At 45.9% G+C, this 23,459-nt stretch overlaps 1 protein-coding gene across 4 annotated transcripts in view; it reads right to left on the bottom strand.

Annotated features, from left to right (window-relative positions):
* Positions 1-23,459, bottom strand: part of DENND5B (DENN domain containing 5B) — a 215,692-nt gene that overhangs the window by 23,298 nt on the left and 168,935 nt on the right. For all 4 annotated transcript variants that reach the window (XM_060245719.1, XM_060245721.1, XM_060245720.1 and 1 more), the window contains 3 exons: positions 16,966-17,094; positions 12,291-12,412; positions 544-689 (listed from right to left, as the gene is read on the bottom strand). In XM_060245719.1, the coding sequence (XP_060101702.1) occupies positions 544-689; positions 12,291-12,412; positions 16,966-17,094 (397 nt within the window). The remainder of the gene's footprint in view (positions 1-543; positions 690-12,290; positions 12,413-16,965; positions 17,095-23,459) is intronic.

The following is a 23,459-nucleotide window of genomic DNA, read 5'->3' as shown; positions in this document are numbered from 1 at the left end:
TGAGTCACAGTTTAGCCACCCCTGGTTTGGAACCTCTGTTTTTTGGGAGGGACTGCACAAGATTAGTTTGTCCAAGAGCCTGCATTCAGACATCATGGCAATGCTGGTATCTCAGAAAACTGCTGCTTGTTTCCTCTCAATAAAGCAGCATTCCATGCTGAGATTAAACTGCAGTTTAGAATCTCTGTTTTTTTGGGAAGGCCTCCCATACCAGGAGGTTTCAATGGTGGTTTGTGTGCAAAGAAAGGTGAGAATAGGAAGGGTGTGCATGGGAAGGCAAAGAAGCTGTTCTTATTGGCTAGGATGCAGAAGTGTTACATTGAGGTCTGAATGTAACCAAAATACCTGGATTTTTTTTTTTAAAAAAGCTTACAGTACATAACTGAATCCATAACTGAGAAAAAATACATATATTATCAATCAGGAATCTTATTTGCATGTTTTAAAAGCATTATTCTAAATTAAAGTAACGTTTTTTAAAAAAACATGGCTGAAGTTGGTATTTGGAAGGTAAAAAGACAGGGGTGAAGGTATGAAATTCACCTCAAACGTCATTTCCAAAAGATTTTTTGGAATCTGCATTATTCCAGTGTCTCCCAGTTCTCCCGAAACACAGATCCATGGGTTCGATGTGATGATTGCATTGCTTAGCTTCTTAATGGGGATGATCACCGTCCTATACGGAATCACTGCAACGACAAGTAGGGATTTCAGAGCCCGTAAACTTAAATCAAGGGAAAGCAGTACACTATATTCGAGAGAGCACACCCGCACTGCTGAAGGCACCCTAGAAACCACAACATGAATAGTAAATAGCAAATATGGCAGGATTCAGATAACATGAAGGTCCTTCTAAAAAACACACACAGCGTTATTGACAGTGTACTGCAGCAGTGTGTCCTGAACACCTCTGCACACAGAAGCTGCTTTCAGCTGATATCCTCCTTGAATTTGTCTAACCTTCGCTATTGGCTGCAACTTGCTGCAGTGCATTCCATAAGTTAATTACATGCCATGGGAAGGCATACTTCCTTCTGTCATAAAAGCCTTTCTATCCTAAGGACAGAGCGAAAACCAAGTCACACACTAAAATAACAGTAATATAGAATCATAGAGTTGGAAGGGACCTCCAGGATCATCTAGTCCAATCTCCTGCACAATGCAGGAAACTCAAACACTTCCCCCTAAATTCACAGGATCTTCATTGCTGTCAGATGGCCATCTAGCCTCTGTTGAAAAACCTCCAAGGAAGGAGAGCCCACCACCTCCCAAGGAAGTCTGTTCCACTGAAGAACCGCCCTAACTGTCAGGAAGTTCTTCCTAACGTTGAGCCAGAAACTCTTTTGTTTTAATTTCAACCCATTAAATTAATATTATTGTCCGATGGCAGGATTGGGTCCAGGTAACTGGGGAAGGGAGTCCAGTCCAGGGTGGAGTGTGGGTCCTGACTGAGATGACAAGTAGCTCAGATTTTGGAGGGAAGGGGGGGTTACATGTGACCTGGTTCCTTCTCTCTCCATGCCAGTAGGAGGGTTGGGACATTCAGACTGGGGTTCTTGGTCCCCACTTCTCTTGTTGGACGTGCCTCTGGCCCTTAGTCACCAACTGTCTCTCCTGGCCTCCTGCTCATTGCTGCTGCCTCCTTTCCCTTTAACCTTCTCTCCCCTGTCATCCCCTCCCTGCTCTTTCTCCTGGCAATCCATCTCGTAGGTGGGGTCGGAGCTTTGTTCGGCTCCAGGTGCAGGGTCAGCCCAAGGTGTTCCCAGGTGGGCCCACTCTCCCTTTGGGATGGTCCAAGTGGCAGGGTAGTCTTCTCCCTCTGACTTTTCCTCCTTTGGTTGGTATACCAGGTCATTTTCTGGTTGCCCCCCTTGGGGGTGGGAAAGGGGCCGGGCTGAATCCCAGATAGAATCCAGGCAATTATAATGAAAGTCTCAAGGACTATGGCTTTCCACATGTTCAGACAATGTGGCAGGTCAACCTGTGGGCTCATGACTACATTCTTATGTACCCACATCTAAATATGCAGGAGAGGAGAGGAGAGGAGAGGAGAGGAGAGGAGAGGAGAGGAGAGGAGAGGAGAGGAGAGGAGAGGGGAGGGGAGGAGAGGGGAGGAGGGGAGGAGGGGGAGGAGGGGAGAGGGGGAGGAGGGGGGAGGGGGAGGGAGGGGGGAGGGGAGGGGAGGGGAGGGGAGGGGAGGGGAGAGGAGAGGAGAGGAGAGGAGAGGAGAGGAGAGGAGAGGAGAGGAGAGGAGAGGAGAGGAGAGGAGAGGAGAGGAGAGGAGAGGAGAGGAGAGGAGAGGAGAGGAGAGGAGAGGAGAGGAGAGGAGAGGAGAGGAGAGGAGAGGAGAGGAGAGGAGAGGAGAGGAGAGGAGAGGAGAGGAGAGGAGAGGAGAGGAGAGGAGAGGAAAGGAAAGGAAAGGAAAGGAAAGGAAAGGAAAGGAAAGGAAAGGAAAGGAAAGGAAAGGAAAGGAAAGGAAAGGAAAGGAAAGGAAAGGAAAGGAAAGGAAAGGAAAGGAAAGGAAAGGAAAGGAAAGGAAAGGAAAGGAAAGGAAAGGAAAGGAAAGGAAAGGAAAGGAAAGGAAAGGAAAGGAAAGGAAAGGAAGAAGTGGAATAGCTGGCACCAATGAATGTGTGTGGACTCAAATAAAGCTCCATGTAACCAAAATGACAAAAGGAGCAATTCTAATCCTGTAACCAAAATGATGAAAGGTACAATCCTAAACAGGGCTGCTCAGAAACAAGCCCTATTGAATAAAATGGGACTTGTTTTTTAATAGACTTGCTGATTCCCAGGAAAACACCTTTGAAGACATATTTTACTGTGGCATAAGCTTTGTTTCCAATATAGTTTTATTTGGTAGGCTGAGAGGCACTGAGCAACGGGCAAAAGCAGCAGCACACAAATTCTTTCTCTGTCATTTTGGCTTCCTGTCCCTTCTCATCAGAAGACATGCCTATCTGTACTTCGCTCCCTGTTGCCGGCTGTTCCCTGGGGACTGGCTTGACTGGAGGCGTACAAAGGGCACCTTCACGGCTAGCCGTCAGCAAGGGACATACGGCAGCGCTCTCCCACAGAGCTTTTCAAGAGCTTCGAGTCTTTGAACAAAATTTTAACAGCTGCTGTGCTGATATTTTTAACAACTGATAGCTGATGTCGCATTGCGTAGGGTTCCCTCCCCCTTCCCGGTTTTATTGCTTTAAGAAGCCAGATTTAGGGCTGTTTGCTAGCCACCTTCAGCTCTGTGGGAAGGCAGGATATAAACAATTTTAAAATGAAAATAAGGAAGTTTCCTCCAGTGATGCTGTTTTGTATCTGTGTACCAAAATTGTCAACAGCTAATATAGCCGTATAGAAAGCATCACCAGCATCTATGGTTAGCCTGCGCTGACCTACAAAATCCACTAGATGCCGCTATTTGCCGCTATTTGCAAAGCAGCCAAAAGGGAAGCAAATTTAGAAACTGCAGATTCATGCCATTGCTATTTTTAGAAGGCAGGAAGGGCAGTAGACCAGAGAGAGAGAGAGAGAGAGTCAAACCTGTCCTCTTATTTCCGGCAGCTAAAATAGTGTTGCCAATTCTGGGTTAGGACATTCCTGGATGGGGGTGGTTCCTGGGGAGGGCAGGGCATGGGGACGGAAGAGACTTCAGGGGTGGCCAAACTGTGGCTCAGAAGCCGCATGTGGTTCTTTCACACATATTGTGTGGCTCTTGAGGCTCCCACCAACCTGTCAGCATTTCTCTCTTTAAATCACTTCTCCAAGCCAAGCCAGTTGGCAGCTTGGAAAATGCATTTAAAGTTAAATTTGTTTTCTTTCCACCTCTCCCTCCCCATTTATTTAACTAACTTCCTTCCCTCCGGCTCTCAAACATCTGACGTTTATTCTATGGCTTTTTCGTTAAGCAAGTTTGGGCACCCCCGTGCTATACAGTCCACCCTTCAAATCAGCTCTTCGTTTTCCCCCTTCAGAGGATCTGTTCTCTGAAGATCAGTTGAAGTTTCAGGAGATCTCCAGGCCCCACCTGGACCTTGACAACGCTATCTCAGATGCAGAGTGCACCTCCCTTTCTCACTACATTGGCTTCTGGTTTATTTGTATATACCTCTGCTTTCATTTCCTATAAGAACCCAAACGGGGCTGCCATCAATGTTCCCCTTTAAGCTGAGTTATTGTGAGCTAACTCACAGTTTTTTAGCCTCACACATTTTTGTCTTAGCTCAGGAAAAATGGCCTCAGAGCAAACTAATTTCTGCTCACAAGACTCCACAGCTTAGAGTATTGGTTGCCATTCCCCAGTTGAGGTCAAATAATGCCGGGACCACGGAGGTTCAACAATCAGGAAATGATAGAAAAAATACTCTCTGTGTTACAAAACAATATCAAAATAATTGCAATATTTTCCATTACAACATTGTGTTACAATATAATTTCCAGTGACAAATACCATCCAAAGCATACAGCTCCACTACTGTCCATAAGATGATATCAAATTCTTTCAATACAATACAGTCCGACGATGATTATGCCTCTCCCACGTTTTGGATCCTTATGATCCTTCCTCTGGGACCGTCTTATTGATTTTGAATGCAGTAGTCTGTTGGTGCCTTCTTTCTTTACTATTCACTGTTTTCCAGGCTTTCTCGAATTTATTTCATTACTAGAACGCTACTGTTCTTTCTCCTTTTCTCAGCTTTTGCATCATTGTCGGACTGTATTGTATTGAAAGAATCTGATAACTTATGGACAGTAGTGGAGCTGTGTGCTTTGGATGGTATTTGTCACTGGAAATTATATTGTAACACGATGCTGTAATGGAAAATATTGTAATTATATTTTGATATTGTTTTGTAACGCGGAGAGTATTTTTTCTACCATTTCCTGATTCCCCAGTTGAAGGCCAGAGGATCCCACACTTTTGCAGGCTTCCCCCCCACCACCAAATGATGTCACCAGAAGTAAACACTTCTGGTCCCCAGAACGTTCCTCCCATCCCCTCCAAAGGATCTGGCAACTCCAAACCAAAAGCAGCTCACAAGATTGTTCTCCTCTCTTCCATTTGGTCCTCACAATCATCTGTGGAGGCAGGTGAGGCTGAGAGTGCGCCCCAAGGACACCCAGGAAACTTTACGAGAGCATAGGGATCTGGATTGGGATAGGATCTGGGAGACCCGGGGTAGATGTAGACCTCTGCTGTGCCATGAAACTTGCTGCTTGCCTTCATGCCAGTCTAGCAGTCTTGTAGCCTCTTTAAGTACCCACTGTTATCTCTTGCAATTTTTGCAAGGTGAGAAAACAACCACAACTGCCCTGTCCCCACACTTGGGAGCTAAGCACATGTGCAAACAAACACTTTGTAAAGGATCAATTTTTGAGGCCCCCTTCATGTGCATCTAGGATGATGCAGCGTCTCTGATATTACACTCAGCAATGTATAATAGCTTGAATGAGAGGTGATTGGTCTTCCTTGCAACAAGCAACACTTCCATCACTTGCATGCGTATTTCACATGTACAGAAAACCAAACACCTTAGGTGATTAGTTTCCCATCCTCTCCGAAATAATGTGGGCGTTAACAGCTATGGTGGAGATGGCGGCACTCATGTTCCCCGTGGAATGGGGGTATAAGTCTACCATTACTGCAGAAGGCAGTGGCTCCCCCCACCCCGATGAGGCTCACTTGATGCCAGTGCACACAAGCAGTGTCTCAGGGATTGTGTCCAGTGCGTTTAGTTGGTATCTCTCAATATTAAGGGCTTACATCTAAAGCTCTGGACATTTATGTGTCCCCTGGCTCCTCAGTTTGTCTGAGACTGCTTTTCCTCTCCGTTTCACTGTATCCCTCATGAGCGAATTCTGGCCACGAAGTGGCAAAGGCATAAGGAGACAAATTCTAACGGCCTGCCCTCTACTTCTGGCACTGCTCTTCTCTAGCTTAGTGGCCTTACTTCTTTTTTGAAACTGCCCTATAGTGTTTCAGACAACAGGTCTACAAAATCATAGAATCATAAGAGTTGGAAGGGACTCCAGGGTCATCTAGTCCAACCCCCTGCAAAATAAAGGAAACTCACAAATACCTCCCCCACTCACACCTTCTCCATGCCCAGAAGATGGTCAAACCCCACCTACCCCCTGGATCCCTGGCAAGCTGACCCAGAGAAAAATTGATGCTTGACCCTGAAGTGGTGAACAGCATTTCGCTGGGCATGTAAGAAGGGGCAACAAGAGCTAAGCACTGACGTTACCCCTCCTGCCCTCCTTCTCTAGGGGAGGGACGGTGGCTCAGTGGTAGAGCATCTGCTTGGGAAGCAGAAGGTCCCAGGTTCAATCCCTGGCATCTCCAAAAAGGGTCCAGGCAAATAGGTGTGAAAAAACTCAGCTTGAGACCCTGGAGAGCCGCTGCCAATCTGAGAAGACAATACTGACTTTGATGGACCCAGGGTCTGATTCAGTATAAGGCAGCTTCATATGTTCATATGTTCATGGTCTGCCTAAGTTCACAGAATCAGCATTGCTATCAAATGGCCATCTAGCCTGTTTTAAAAAACCTCCAAAGAAGAAGAACCCACCATTAGGGGTGTGCACAGAAAGAAAAAAAATTCAGATTCAGGGGTATTTGGGAGTAAAAGCATTCAAGGGACTAAATATCCCTGAATATCAGGTTTGGTGTCCGAATCTGACTAGAGAGATATTCAGCTATCCGAATATATGGCTCCAATATCCCCTATGGGCAAAACATAGGGTATAATGTATGGGGATTGGGGGGAAGGGGTTTGAGGGAGAGGCACCAAATTTGCAGTGTAGTTGCAGGAGCCTCTCCCCCCCAAATTCCAAAATGATTGAACCAAGGGTTCCCATTCTATGGGATCCCAAAGTGATTGCCCCCTTCCCCATTGTCTCCTATGATGGGAAATCTTGCAAACACAGGCAACATTCCCATTCTCTTAGAAAATCTCTGCAGTGGAAAGTCAACTGTGGTGAAGGTGCTTGCTTGCAAGGAGCGTAACAGTGCTATGTGCCAAACAGAACAAGTGCCACAGTGGCAGTGCCAGAGCCACACACAGGACCTTAGTTCAAATCTGCCCTGAGTTTTGTAATGGTTGTAATTCAGCAACCTTCCCAGTCTTTTTCTGAAACTATGTTGCAGTAAAAAAGGTTGCTCAGCTTTGTGAATCTTGATTTCAGATTTGTGTCCATTTGTCTTTTGGTATACCCAGGCCACAAGGACATTGGGTTCAGACATGGATTGGTTGCTTTTAGGTTGATACAGGACTCTGCTGCTTAGCACCAGTGCATTTGATGCACTGTTTCTGTGCTGCGATCCTGGCAGAAAGCACTCCCCAGGTTTCTTTTTGAAACTTGGGGGTTGTCTGGGGGAGGGGGTTGTCCTGTAGGTACACTGCAAATTTGGTGCCACTCCCTCAAACCTTCTCCCCCACAGTCCCCAGATTATACCCTATGTGATTTTGCTATTTACTTTAATGGCCCACAGGGTATAATGGAGCAAAAAACCTGCCAAATTGATTTGGTCGAATCAGAATCTGATTTGGCTGTATATGGTGAAATCAGCTGTTATTTGGGGTTATATTCGGTTCACCTGAACCGAATGCACACCCCTACCCACCACCTCTCGAGGAAACCTGTTCCACTTAGGAACTGCTCTAACTGTCAGGAAGTTCTTCCTAGTGTCAGCACAAAACCTGAATAGTAGTGGCTCTCCAGGGACTCAGGGTCTTTCACATCACCTACTACCTGATCCCTTAAACTGAGGATGCCAGGGATTGAACCTGGGACCTTCTGCAAATAAAGCAGATGCTCTGAAATTGAACCACGGCCCTAATCGTAACTGATCTTGCTCCTACACCTTTCACAGCAGCCTGACATGTAGAAATTTAACAAGAACAGCACTGCTGGCATTTAAGGCGACAGAAGATAACTAGCACAACACAAACATTGCTGCAATGATATTATGCTCTCACTTGAACGAGTGGATGCATACATAGTGTTTGCATTATCCCCTCCAGAAAGCACTGTTTGAAATGTGTGCACATCCGACATTTGAGAGACAAGAAGTTTTATTGATAAGAAGACCCCTGGAATCCTTCCACCCCTTTTTAATGTAGATGTTGGGGAAAACGTTACCTTATAATTCTACATGTTAAGGCTGCTGCTAAGAGACACAGCAGGAAAGCTGGCAGCTGCACTCGGGGAAGTTTGCCAGCTCCTGAACACCCAACATAATTTGCCTGTAATAAACCTGTCATAAATTTAGCCGCATATATTTCTGTGTCAGAACTTGGCAGCCCCGACTCCTTTCCCTCTGAGCTTCTATTTCTAAATCACTGCCTCTTCCTCCATCCTCCTGTAAGGCCAGGACTTATATCCCAAGCAGAGCACTGCTGCTAGAGGTTTTTTATGGTCGCAAGCAGTGAAAAAACATCGCTTCTTGGGTGTGGCCAAAGGGGCTGAGAGAAGGCCAACAAGGTGCTGCAGTCTGGATGAGAAAGCTAACTGGGAAATGGAAGCTTTCTCAGGCATGCAACATCCCCCTCCTCCACGTAAGGGAGAATTCAAAGCAGCTCACAACAGGGGACAGGAGAGCAGGAAGCTGGCCTGTGTCTGCCGAAGCCCTTTCCACCCAGCTCCCTTGGGGCATCCCCCACGACTGTCAGGAACCCCTGCTTATGTAGAAGCAGCCAAGTGCTCCTGAGGGTGAAACTGGGGGATACAGCTACCAGGAAAGGAACAGTCCGGCCAGAGTAGGCAGAATTAATCCTTGAAATCAAGAAGTCCCAGCAGTGTGAACAGGCGGCTTTAACACAATGACATGACAAAGGTTGGTCTTAATAATATAATTACAGGAGATTGCCCCATGTAATTGTTCATTTAGATATTTATACCCTGTGTCTCTCTCCCATGGGGAACCAAACTAGCTTAGGATACATTCCCCCCCCTCTCCATTCATGCTAACAGCCACCCTGAGAAGGCAAATTAGGCTACGAGAGTGACAGGCTCAAGATCATCCAGTAATGTTTTCAAAGGAGAGTTGGTATTCAAAGTTGGGTCTCCCAAATTTTAGTATAACACTCTAATCCCTACCCTAAGTGTAGACCACCCTTAAAGACTGACAAAATTTGTGGCATGAACTTTTGTGAGTCATGACTCACCTCTTCAGAACTATGAGTTGTGACACATCAGCTGGACCACCTATCTGAATGACTTACATTAGGTATTCTTGGGGTTACAACACACTGAATGACACAAGGAAACAGATCAAGAAAGGCCAGACTGGTATCCATGTATAGTCTTCTAGAAGACAGTCCTTCCCAGAGCCAGCACGTGGGAGTAGGCCAAGTAGGCTGCCGCCTCGGGCACCACTTGGCCTAGGGGGTGCCATGAGGTGCCCCCTCTCCCCATGCCCCGCTGCCATCCACCTGCCTGCCTCCCTGCACCCCGCCGCTGTGTCTGCCTGCCTCCCTGCACCCCGTCCCCATCTGCCTGCCTGCCTCCCCACTGCTGTCCTGGGGGCGGGGATCTGGAGGCCTGTTTGACCCCCCAAAGTGCTTCCAAGAGGTGCCACCGCCGCTCCTCAAAGGAGGGAAGATGGGAGTCAGCTGGCTGGGTACCTGCCCAGTGGGGAGGCAGGGGTGCAGAGCGGCAGCAGCACCATCAGCGCACTGGGCCCTGTCTGTCTCCCATGCCCAGCCACAAAAGAGGGGATGCAGGTTGCCTTTCGCCCGCCTTGCAAGCCCCATTTGGGGCTCAACGGAATACAACCCGGAACAGCTGTTCCCTGCCTGGAGGAGGTGCCCCCCCACAGCTGGCTCCCTTTGAAGCAGGGGAGGGGCAAGACCAGGCTGAGCACTTGTGCAAAGTGCGTGCTGCCCAATGATGTCATTGGGCCGTGTGCTCTTTGCACGCACGAGAAGGGGCTGAAGGGGGCGGGGGGGACAGGCCTCGGCCTAGGGATGCCAGAACCCCTAGCTCTCGTCCTGGTCCTCCCAACAGAGAACACCAGACCACCGCTTGATGTTATTCATAGCTCCCAGCTCAAATCTGTCAAGTAGATCATGAGCACACATGATGCTGCCTTATACAGAATCAGCCCATTAAGGTCAGTATTGTCTACTCAGACTGGGAGTGCTCCTCCAGGATTTCAGGTGATGGTCTTTCACATCACCTATTGCCTGGTCCTTTTAACTGGAGTTGCCAGCAACTGAACCTTGGGCCCTCTACAAGGAAAGCAGAGGCTCTCCCACTAAGCCACTCCCACTTAGCTAAGCTGTAGAACTTCCAGGACAACAATCCTTCCAGGACAACAATTCCGGCTTAACATTAGGAAGAACTTCCTGCCTGTTAGAGCGGTTCCTCAGCAGAACAGGCTTCCTCAGGAAACATTCCTTCCTTGGAGGTTTTTCAACAGAGGCTAGATGGCCATCTGACAGTAATGAAGATCCTGTGAATTTAGGGGGAGGTATTTGTGAGTTTCCTGCATTGTGCAGGGGGTTGGACTAGATGACCCTGGAAATCCCTTCCAACTCTATGATTCTATGATAATCCATTGATTTCACTGGCCGTGGACATCTCTGTTTATAGACAGTCCCACTCCACCCAACCAAGAACAACAATCAACAACAATGGGCTACCAAACACAAACCCCAAAACTAGACCCTGCAACAAATCCAAATGCTATCCATATCCACTCAACCAACTCTATTAAAGGGATTAAGAAACTTAGCCATACCACCCCAGGGCTCACTGACTTACTCATCCTCCAGTGTAATGTATGCTGTTGCATATCAACAACTGTCCTTTTGCCCCATATGTAGGACAAGCACGACAGCCATTAAGCAAATGAATAAATGGATACAAATCTGACATAGAAAGCGGTGATATTTGGAAACCAGTTAGAGAACATTTTAGTCCCCCAGGACTAAGTCACAATTCTCCAGAAAAATAACTTCAAAGGGGGACTCCAGTGTGAAAGCTGATGAGCTAGTCTCAAGGTCTTAACAAGAACATGGATTTTGTTAGCCATTACAGGAGTTCTTAATTGGCTTAACAAAACTAGGGGAACCACGTTAACTATTACTGTTATCATGAAATGCACTTTTCTTGATTCCATTTAAATTTTATATACTTCCTGCATTTCAAGAACCAATGATCCTGTCGCTTACAACTTTATTCTTCATATCCTCATATAAAAACCCCGCTGCTGCTTTATCTGGACTTTCTGTTGGAAAAAGAAGTGCCAGAGAGGGCCAGGGCTGCCTTTTACCAGCTTTGGCTGGTGTGCAAGCTGCAGCCCCTTTTGGACAGGAAAGATCTTGCCACTGTGATGCATGCTTTGGTAGCATCCAGATTAGATTGCAGCAATGTGCTGTATCTAGGGCTGTCCTTGAAGTCTGTCTGGAAGCTATAGTTGGCACAGAATGCTGTGGCCAGAATGTTAACTGGAATAAGTTGAAGGGGCAACAACATTCCAGATTTGTTCCATCTATGCTTGCTCTCAGTTTGACTTCACTGCCACAGGAGGTGGCGGCAGCTACAAGCATAGATAGCTACAAGAGTGGATTGGATAAACATATGGAGCGAAGGTCCATCAGTGGCTATTAGCCACAGCTTATCATTGGAACTCTCTGTCTGGGGTCGCTCTGTATTCTTGGTGCTTGGAGGGGGCACAGTGGGAGGGCTTCTAGTGTCCTGACTCCACTGGTGGACCTCCTGATGCCACTTGGATTTTTTTGGCCACTGTGTGACACAGAGTGTTGGACTGGATGGGCCATTGACCTGATCCAACATGGCTTCTCTTATGTTCTTATGACTTTTAAAGCCCTATACATCTTACGGCCAGCATACTTTAATGACTACCTATTCCCATATGAATGTACCCAACCACAAGACGCCACTTCATTTTATCTTGGCAGAAGGGTAGAATACATACATAACAAGCAAAAATGGTCAAAACTCTCCCTTTAAACCAGAGTGCATACCAGAATCCTATTATGTTCTATTTGAATTCTATGTGCCTTTGCTTTTTCCAAATTTGCTCAGTCAAATGGTTACTTTGCATGCCTACTTTATATTAAATTATCCCAATGATCTTCTGCGTGATACGTCTGCAGAAGTGTTCCCTAAGTGTAACCTGTATCTATGCCAGTTCCCCAGTGCTCTAGTTTCTCCAGAGATCAAGGACATTGCTCTCAACAGCCACATCTGTAGGCTTTGTAAAGTGCCAAGTGTCCCTTTATCATGCAAAGCAGAGGATGCTGGGATTTCTCCCTACACACCGATGGTGGTGAAGACACTTGTGAAGCAGAAGTAGTTCACAGCATTGAGCGAAAGAAGGTGATAGAGGAACTGCTCCCGCTCTTCTTCACAGCGCAGGAAGGCGTAACGCTTGTACAGTTTCCTGCAAAGAATCAGGCAAAGTGGTTAGACTTTGATATAATGCTTACTTTCTACATGATTGGTATCTAGACTGTATGTTCTATATACCTGGGACATTTTTTTATTCTGCCCTTCCTCCAAAGAGTTCAGGGCTGCATACATGACACTGTCTTCCTCAGGAACAAACTGTATATTTGAGTTTTTAAAGAGCTGAATCTGGATTGGGTCCAGGTTGCCTGGGCCAATTTGGGGCCCCTGCAGACAATCGGCAGCAGTTGTGGGAAATAAAAAAGGTAAAGGTAAAGGTAGTCCCCTGTGCAAGCACCCGTCGTTTCCGACTCTGAGGTGATGTCGCATTACGTTTTCATGGTAGATTTCTTTTACGGGGTGGTTTGCCATTGCCTTCCCTAGTCATCTACACTTTCCCCTAGCAAGCTGGGTACTCAATTTACTGACCTTGGAAGGATGGATGGCTGAGTCAACCTTGAGCCAGCTACCTGAACCCAGCTTCCACCGGGATCGGACTCAGGTCATGAGCAGAGAGCTTGGACTGCAGTACTGCAGCTTTACCACTCTGCACTACAGGGCTCCTTTGGGGGGGGGAATAAAGGACAGCCCAAATGGGCTCCAGAATGCCTATTCCCACACCAGAACAGAGAAGGATTCTTACCCACTTCTCCATTTTTGCTGCTCTACATGTACAGAATAATCTGTACAAGTGGTGAAAATGGGATAATAACTCCCCCCTCCCATGCCTATTTTGCCATGGGGAAAGGGCTCAGAAGAAGGGAGGGAGGAGCTCTCCCCCCGCCCCCGCTCCCTGTAGAGGTGCTTCCAGCCCATCTGTGCTCTTAATGTTTTTAAAGCCATTCCCACACCTGCTGTTCAGGTGCAGGGAATACAAGTTGGGTCCAGGTAACCCAAACCCAACTGTCCCAAAAACCCAAACACGTTGTTTGACCAGTGTGGTGTAGTGGTTAAGAACAGCAGCCTATAATCTGGTTTGATTCCCCACTCCTCCTCCACAGGAAACCTGCAGGGTGACCTTGGGCTAGTCCCAGTTCTCTCGGAACTCTCTCCGCCCCACTGACCTTGCAAAGTGCCTGTAGTGGGGAGAGGAAGGAAAAGGCCATTGTAAACTGCTTTGAGACTCCTGAGGATAGAGTAAAGTGGGGCATTAAAACACTTCTTTTTCTTTTATCCTTGCAGCTACCTTGGGAGGTAGGTGAGGCTAAGCGAAAGGGAATGACTTGAGCTTTCTAGTGAGGTTCAAGACAGAGAAGGAATTTGAAGTAGGTTCTCCCATACTCCAATCCACCACTGTCTACTATCTCTCACTGTCTCCCAGCCGACGAATCAAGACACTTTGCCAGCACATCTAAGGCTATCAGGAGTTGCCTTAAAGAGGATTCAGATATGTGAAGCTATTGCCTTACATGACTGTCAGGGGCTCACAAGAGACTCAGGCATTTCACCCCCCTGCCCCAGACATGCCACCCAAGGTTCACTTTAAAAAGAGGCTCTGAGTGGGAACCTAATATGTGCTAAACCAGGGGCAGCCAAACTTGTTTCAGGTAAGAGCCACTTTAGAATAAGCGTCAGATGTTTGAGAGTGATTTAAAGAAACAAATGCCTTCTCCAAACTGGCCAGTGGGGGGTTCAAAAGCCACACGATATGTGTAAAAGACCCATACGTGGCTCCCGAGCCAGTTTGGCTACCCCTGTGCTAAACACATGCTCTGTCACAAGAAGAAGGAGAAGAAGATGATGATATTGGATTTATATCCCGCCCTTCACTCTGAATCTCAGAGCGCCTTACAATTTCTTTATCTTCCTCCCCCACAACAGACACCCTGTGAGGTGGGTGGGGCTAAGAGAGCTCTCACAGAAGCTGCCCTTTCAAGGATAACTCTGTGAGAGCTGTGGCTGACCCAAGACCCGGTTCTCCCAGATAATAGTCTGTGCACTTAACCACTACACCAAACTGGCTCTAAAAGTGACAGCCCATTGCCACAAAGGGCCTCTCATCCACAGGTGGTAGATAAGCAAAAGACAGACTTGCATTCCATACCACATCTCCTCCCAATTTAAATGCAACCACAGTGTATCAGATGCTTGCAAGTTATTTTAAACTCTGTTGTTATTATTACTATATACACACACAGCATAGGGAAATACAGAGGTAGCTGGCATGGCAGCCACCATAACCACCAGCTGCAAGGGTCAAAAAACAGGCTCTGAGGAAGCAGATTATGAGTGGGCTGGCTTGTTGGACAGACAGATTAACACTGGAGCTTTAGTTTCAGCACCGAAAAAGCAGAGAAACCTGCAGTACAAATGAAGCCCTGATAGCTGCACAAGCCTCATGCATAGAGGTGATGCTGCGACTGGTGCTGTTCCTGCTTTGTTTCTTTCCAATCTGCAGCTGCTGGAGTGACGAGCAACCCAGTCGGAGTCTAATGACACCGACTATCTTAATCTTCCAGCTGGCATTATTAAAAATGCAAGGCAGGCAGGAGCTGTAACATGGCTGCAGACGGTGCACACACCTTTGCAGTGCAGAAATTGCAGAACCCTAATCAGTCCAACCTCCCCAGCCAACTCTGTCTTCCAATCACGTATCTCAGACCCTTCTCTGTTTGCTCATTACAAACATTTGTTTAAGGAAGGGCATCCTCCTTTATAGCCCCAAGGGACTCTCTAAACTGCTTACAAGAGATCAGCATAATTAAAACTGTATTAAAATCACAATGCCCACAAATCAATAAATGCAACATAAGCATTACCTGAAATACCAGAAGCCTGTCCACTGGGGAGAAACCTGCCTCCCCATAAAAATACCATTCCTGATGTTCTTGTGAAAACTCATTCAACAGCAGACCCTGGCAGGTCTCTCTAGGGAATGTGCTCCATTCTATAAGAACAGGCCCCCAAAAGGTCTGATTCTTCAGAGGAGAATTCCCTCCCTTCAAAAAAGGGTCTTTTTGGATAACACTGAAGTATGTGGGGAGAGCATACGGGGGAAGGTGGTCCCACATTCCTGGTGATGGTGGAAAGTGCTATCAAATCACAGCTGACTTACAGTGATCCCCTAGGGCCTGCCTCTCCCTAATGACTCTGGGCTTCCTTGGTGGTCTCCCATTCAAGTACCAAGCCCTGCTTAGCTTCCAAGACCTCATGAGATCAGGCTAACCAGGATCATCCAAGACATTTGTTAGACTCCATCCCTACCCAGTCTTAGGAGGGAGAGATTCACATCTACTTAGAATCAAAGAATCCCAGAGTTGGAAGGGGCCATCAGGCCATCTAGTCCAACCTCCTGCTCAGTGCAGGATCAGCCTAGAGCATCCCTGACAAGTGGTTGTCCAACCGCTGCTTAAAGGCTGTCCGTGAGGAGGAGCTCACCACCTCCTTAGGTAGCTGATTCCATATATCTGGTAGTGTAAAATACTGACAGGGACACCACGGTAGCAGCTGGGCTTGGTCTTGAGGAATGCAGGTTCAAATTCTTGTTCAGCTGCGGGAACACTCTCTATCTTAACTTCCCTCACAGGACAGCTGCCAGGGTAACCCACCATTCTGAACTTACTGAAGGAGAAATGAGATGCAGGGCCAACACGGAATAGTGGTTAGAGAGGCTTGGACTAGTATGAGGGAATCCCAAGTTCAGATCCTCACCATGTCATGGAAATATGCTGGGTAGGGATGCCAGCCTCCAGGTGGGGCTTGGAGATCTCCCATTTTGACAACTGATCTCCAGCTGGCAGAGATCAGCTCCCTTGGAGAAAATGTCTGCTTCGAAGGGTGGGGCTCTGTGGCATTATACCCAGCTGAAGTCCCTCTCCTCCTCAAATCCCGCCTTCTCCGGATCCATACCCAAAATGCCCAGGTATTTTCCAACACAGACCTGGCAATTTTAATGCTGGGTGACTTTGGTTCAGTCACACGTCTCTCAGCCTGATTTACCCCACACAGGGTGGTGGTTGTGAGAATAAAATGAAGGAGAGGAAACTGATGTACGTTGTTTTGGGTCCCCATTGGCAAGAAAGGCAGGATAGAAATGAATTAAATAAAGTAGAGCTACAGGTTAGCTTATTCCCTCTAGACCTCAGGAGAGGGAGAAGCTACTTAATTGCCCAGAGGCAAAAGATAGGCTAGGGCTATGTTATCTGACCCCTGATGCTGATCTGGGATTCTTAAAACACCAAAAGCAGGTGTGTGTGTGTGATGACTTTTTTGTAGAAAAAATCTCAGCAGGAACTCATTTGCATATTAGGCCACACCTTTGACACCAAGCCAGCCAGAACTGTGTTCCTGCTAAAAAAGCCCTCTGTATGTGCGAGTGTATGTGTGTATATATACATATATATACACATACATAAATATACTACATATATACTAATAAAAGAGTGGGAAGTAAGTTTACATTTAAAGCAACAGAAAATCTCCATTTGAGTGGAACTATCTAATCTCCAAGTGCAAAGTACCCAGAGAAGTTGAAGAGCTTCAAATGAGGAGGCTTTTAAAAGAAAACACTAAAGAGGGACTGACTGCTGAGAATAGGAAGCTACTCACTTTGCTAGCGCTTGATTGGAAAGAAGCTGTTTAAGATGCTGAGAAAGAAGTTTCTTTTCCAAGGACAACCTTATCCAGGCTCGGGCACGACCCACATCAGTCTTTATTTCACTCATGTTCTGAATGTGCCTGGAGAAAAGAAAACAAGACACAAAATCCATACATACATGTCTTGGTTACCTGAATGGGCTTGTCCTGCTCTGGAACTTTCATCTTCCAGAGTCATTCACAGTGCAGTTCTAAGCAGAATTATACCCTTCTAAATCAATTGAATGCAATGGGCTTTGAAAGGTGTAACTGTGCTTAGGATGGGCAACGTTAAGGCTAGTGGTATACAAGGAATCCTAACAATATAGACCAAGGGTGGCCAAACTGTGGCTCTTTCACACTTATTGTGCGGCTCTCAAAGCCCCCACTCCCGTCAGCCAGCTTGGAGAATGCATTTAAAGTTGCTTTCTTTCCACCTCCACCTGCCCCCTACCCCCTTCCTTCCTTCAAACATCTGAGGTTCATGTCTTGCAACTCTCAAACATCTGACTTTTATTTTATGTGGCTCTTATATTAAGCAAGTTTGGCCACCCCTGATCAATCCAGGGCTGCAAATCCAAATGTTTCTGCAGAATTAGTGATCTTACTTTATGTATGTGGCATCGCAAAGTTCCTAACCCCTGCACAATACATTGAATATTTTTTTTCTTTGCATGCAGTCTCTCAGTCTAGGGGAGGGACGGTGGCTCAGTGGTAGAGCATCTGCTTGGGAAGCAGAAGGTCCCAGGTTCAATCCCTGGCATCTCCAAAAAAGGGTCCAGGCAAATAGGTGTGAAAAACCTCAGCTGGAGACCCTGGAGAGCCGCTGCCAGTCTGAGAAGACAATACTGACTTTGTTGGACCAAGGGTCTGATTCAGTATAAGGCAGCTTCATATGTTCATATATGTTCATATGAACCAGAGGAGTAGCAAGAAGAAAGGCTGGATGGGAATTACTGTGATGCATCTCCTTCATACGCCATTCAAGAACTGCAAGAAAGTCTGGGTCACATGGAAGGATTCCACACACCATTCCAGCGTTGCAGAAATGTGGAGCTGCATGCAATATATGCTGCTTAAAATCTGCATCATCTACTGCAGTGTTTTCAGAACAGCCTATTTGCTCTGCATACATCCTGACCTTGATAAACAGTTCTGCATCAGACCGACGGGTTTACTGTGGGGCCCACTAACTACTTAACACAAGATTAAGACCTTAAAAGCAAGCCCTTGAGACTCCAACAGGCTCTTTCAGAGCAAGTGAGATAATCCCCGGCAGATCTCTTTGTCCTTTGTTAACTACTCCCACAGCCTCCCTTTCCCAAAGCACTGACTCACAACCATCCAAACAAAGGACAAAAAAGAATCTTGCTTCTGGCACTGATGCATACAAGCTCTGCAAAGCAACCCCCACGTTTTGGCTCACTCTTTTGACAACCAGCTCTTAGGGCTTCCAGCACAACAACACACTGGGCACATGTTCAGAAAGTCCTTGAGAAATATGATGCATGCATTATTCACCCGCACCGTGCTGAAACACTCGGGATAGCTATTTAAAGCCTTTTGATAGGAAACTGTATCAAAGCAGATTCTTTCCACTCACACACAAAGTGATTATTAATCATTCCCAATACTTTAAACGAAAGACAGAGCTATCAGTGGCTATGTCATTACCCAAGAAGAAGCAGGGCAGTTTTCCCCACCCAAACTAAAACTTCCTTTCTATCCTCCGTTGTATCTGACAGACGAGGAAAGCAGATTATACATTGCAAAAGATATTTGTGTTTGGCTGCAACCTGGTGTTACATTATGACTCCAGGGGAACCAACCTTGCAAATTTCCATTAAACACTCACAATGAGAAACCAGATTAAGTGTTAGATGACTCCAGTTAATGCATAAATGGGCTGCATTAGCTTATTCTGTATATTATTTTTTTTAAAAAATCAAAACACTATCGCAAATTAATTTTATGGTTAGCCTATTACATCTCTGAGTAACATACATTTTCCTTGTATGTGAGATTAATTTCTTGTGCCACTTATAAGATTGGAAAGACGAGATCTTCCCTCTGCCCATGCCATTTTCTTGATCTGAACTGACATGGGGAATTTATTTACTTTATAAGATTAATATCCTACTTTTCTCCCCTCACAAGGGCCACCCAGGAGGATAACTGCCCAATTATGGAAGCCGAAATGGGGCAAATAGTACTTCTCCCTTGATCACTTCCAATCAGGGAATGGTACAGAGGGTGTCTCACTTAACCCCACTCCCCTCACACCATGGTCTCAATCCAGCTCACAGCTCCACACACCCAATATTTTTTAAAGAGAAAAAGAAACACTTCCAGAATCATGTCTGTTTGAACCTTGACAGAAAACTAAGAGGAATGAGGCAGCAGAATCCTCCAGTGGCAGAAGGGACCTATCACTTCAGACTGCGGTGGGGAGGAGGGGTGTTCACATCTTTAAAGGCACCTCTTGTGTTAAAACCAGAATGCAAACAGAAAACCACCACAGCAATCCAAGTGAGGGAATAGAGCCTCATTCTCTGCCGTGTTAACCTTTTTTTGACTAGGCCACAGCGGCCCCTGCTCTGATCATGTGCTTTACTTGGAGTTGCCTCTGAAAATTGTTCAGGGGCAGCCAGGCAACTGTCAGGGACAGGATACAGGGGTTGAATTATCCCTGTGCTGAAAGACCTGCACTGGCCACCCATCCACTTCCAGGCACAATTCAAAGTGCTGGTTCTTACCTTGAAAGCCCCAGATGGCTTGGGTCTGGGATACCTGAAGGACTGCCTCCACCCATATTGTCCAGCTCACCAGTTAAGACCCACTTCTGAGGCCCTGCTGAGGTGACAAGAGGCAGGTGGGAGGCCAGAGACAGGATGTTTTTCAGTCCAGACGCCTCACCTTTGGAATGCCCTGCCTCGTAAGACTCATTTTGCACCTAGTTTACTTCTTTTAGGCACCAGGTTAAAACATTCTTTTTTTACCCAATGTTTTCAATAAGGGTTTTAACAGCTTATGTTTTAAATGCTTTGGTTTTTTTAAAATTTGTAAGTAGTCTTGAGCAAGACTCTGAAGAGACGGTGCAGAAACATTCTAAACAACACACATACCCTTTATGGATCATTTTATCTGCAGCATTATAGACTGCTCAATGTGTATTTATGCTGTTATGCCCTGGCTGTTTTATTGAGCGTACTTTTGTTTTTAATGGCTTGGTTTTGTCTTAACTGTAAAGCGCCTCAAGCAGACTGCTTAAAGGGGTGTTGTGAAAAAAAAATCTAAATAAATAGATAATACAAGGCGGCACGAACCCATCTGCTGTCAAGGAGCGATGCAGGTAGCCCATACGCCCTCTTGAATTTGCATAGCACGGTGTGAATTGGCATTCTATGAGCATAAAGGCATGGGTTCCAGCCTACACTCTGAATGAACTGATAGGGTGACTTTGATGAAGTCTTCCATAAAATAGGCTTTAAATCCTGATGCATGTTGTTGCAATTATAGCGTTTTTAATGCAGAGGACAAACTGTTGTGTTGAATGTCTCTGGATGAACTTTTGCTGCCGTTAAAAACTTTTCTTCTTCCATGTGACTTTCATGCTATTGGAATATGTTAGGGGAGGGACGGTGGCTCAGTAGCAGAGCATCTGCTTGGTAAGCAGAAGGTCCCAGGTTCAATCCCTGGCATCTCCAACTAAAAAGGGTCCAGTCAAGTAGGTGTGAAAAATCTCAGCTTGAGACCCTGGAGAGCCGCTGCCAGTCTGAGTAGACAATACTGACTTTGATGGACTGAGGGTCTGATTCAGTATAAGGCAGCTTCATATGTTTGAAAATGTGTATGAATTTTGTATGAATTATGTATGAACTTTGCCAGTCCCCAGTTCCAGGCGAGGGATCACCTGAATTTTCAGGCTCCTCCCTACCGCCAGCTAGCTGGCTGGTGGGGGGAAGCCCCACCCCAACAGTCACCATGTGCCTTCAAGCCTCAGCAGGTTTAGAAGAGGCTTGCAACTGTTTGTGTTTCTTAATACGTGTGTGCCTTTAAATTTCGGCAAGAAAGCTGCAGGCTTTCTAAACAACACACATACCCTTTATGGATCATTTTATCTGCAGCATTATAGACTGTTCAATGTGTATTTATGCTGTTATGCCCTGGCTGTTTTATTGAGCGTACTTTTGTTTTTAATGGCTTGGTTTTGTCTTAACTGTAAAGCGCCTCAAGCAGACTGCTTAAAGGAGTGTTGTGAAAAAAAATCTAAATAAATAGATAATACAAGGAGGCACATTGCTCCCTCCACGCGAGGGATCACCTGAATTTTCAGGCTCCTCCCCACCGCCAGCTAGCTGGCTGGTGGGGGGAAGCTCCGCCCCAACAGTCACCATGTGCCTTCAAGCCTCAGCAGGTTTAGAAGAGGCAGACAGAGCCACATTGCTCACAGACCCTTCATTTGTTTGGAGGAAAACTCCAACCCTTAGGCTGTTCTTTGATTTTCCTATTAGTCTGAAGAAGCTGGCTGAAATACAACAGATGGTTATATTCAGCAACGTGAGTAAACTGCCCCCGTGAGATCACGTGTGTCCTTGCTATGTTTATGTTGGCTACTTTGTGAGTGTGTGTGTTCACTTTCATTTAGTGGAAATTTAGCTGCTGGGGGAAAAGGAAATGAAGACTGTATTCAGGGGAACTGCGCTGCTGTATTTTTAAATTTATTTTAGGGAATGGGAAAGTCTCCTGGCTCCACCCCCAAAGTCCTCAGATATTTTCTGAATTGGACCAGGCAACTCTAGTTTTATGGCTTCGTGTCAGTCACTTCTGTGCTGTGATCATTGTGAAATGAATACTAGTAGAAGGCTGAATAACTTTTAAAAACTTTTGAATCAGGGCTTTTTTCCAGCAGAAGCTCCTTTACATATTAGGGCACAAACCCCTGATGAAGCCAGTCCTCCTGGAGTTTACAGTAGGCCCTGTAACTTCTTGGAGGATTGGCTACATCATGGGTGTATAACCCAATATGCAAAGAAGTTCCTGCTACAACACCCCCCCCGCATTTTATTATTATTGCTACACACAGTGTTTTCTTGGTTTTGTATATATGCTGTACACACCATGGTCCTGTTATTTTGTACAGAGATCAGTTTCGCTGGAGAAAACGGCTGCTCTGGAAGGCGGACTCTATGGCATTATCTCCATTACAGTCCCTTCCCTCCCCAAACTCCATCCTCTCCAGACACCATCCCCAAAATCTTTAGGTATTTTTCCAACTCAAAGCTGGCAACCCAAAGATTCACTGTGTGCTGCCACTCAAAGAGCAGAAAGACAAGATGACCTCTTAATAGGCCAAAGCAGGTCAGGTGACACACTGGCCTCTGCTCACTGGGCAACTGAGAAGAGTATTTTTGCTGCTCCACCAGTCACAGATGTTGTTTATGTCACTTTTCCTCACCCTGCCCTCAGTTTGACAAGAGAGGCATCTGACAACAATGATCTCGCCATCAACAATTTGTGATGAACAGATATCTTGGGGGGCAATTAACTCACTCACAATGCACTGTTTGATACAGTTTGTCAATTTTCTATTTTTGCTGGGTTAGCAATTAGAGACAAACATCTATTTAGAAGTGAAAATTACTACAAGCTTAGATTTTGGAGGCACAAATTATGACCATCTGTATTTTCATTTTGTCACTGCGTCTATCAAGCAAACGAAAACTCAACCACACTGAGAAATAAAACAATTTGCCTCCTGGAATTAAAAATACATTGGATATGTCTGAATTACTCTAATTACTTTTCCTTTTAGGTAGAGTCATGTGGGTAGTCATGTTGGACTGAAGCAGCAGAATGAAGTCTGAGTCCAGTGCCACCCTTAGAAACCAATAAAGTTTTATTCTGGGTATCAGCTTTTGTGTGCAGGCACACTTCTTCAGATACATTGAAATCAAAATTCTTTACGTAGAGCAAACAGGTAAAACCCTTCACCACAGAATAAATGGGCACAAATCTGATATAATGAAACACAAAGCTTGAGAAACCTGTGGGAGAACACTTCAACCTTCCAGGACATTCAGTGGGGGACCTCGAAGTAGCTGTCGTATTGCAAAGGAACTTCAGAAACAAGACTAGAATGGGAAACTGATGCGTTACAGGGTATTACAACACTCAGGACAACAGAACCCCCAGGCCTTAACAGAGATACTGGCTTTTTATCTCACTACACGTGCTAATTCATTCAGTTCTTACATATATTTATAATTATGCTGCATTCTGATCTGACCTTCGCTATTCACAGGTCTTACCAATTGCCTCCATCCTGTCTTAGCTATATTTATTGCTCAGTTACTTATGCATCTTGACTCCAGCCCTTCCTGGCAACACCCTCCCCTCTCTCTATCTATATGTAATGATTGGTAACTTCTGTTTTAATGTATCTATAGAAATGTGCATGCACACAA

The sequence above is a fragment of the Heteronotia binoei genome, chromosome 8, assembly GCF_032191835.1.
Source record: "Heteronotia binoei isolate CCM8104 ecotype False Entrance Well chromosome 8, APGP_CSIRO_Hbin_v1, whole genome shotgun sequence".
Taxonomy (NCBI): Eukaryota; Metazoa; Chordata; class Lepidosauria; order Squamata; family Gekkonidae; genus Heteronotia; species Heteronotia binoei.
Note: the sequence above shows the minus strand (reverse complement) of the source record. Positions and strands in the feature narration are given on the sequence as shown.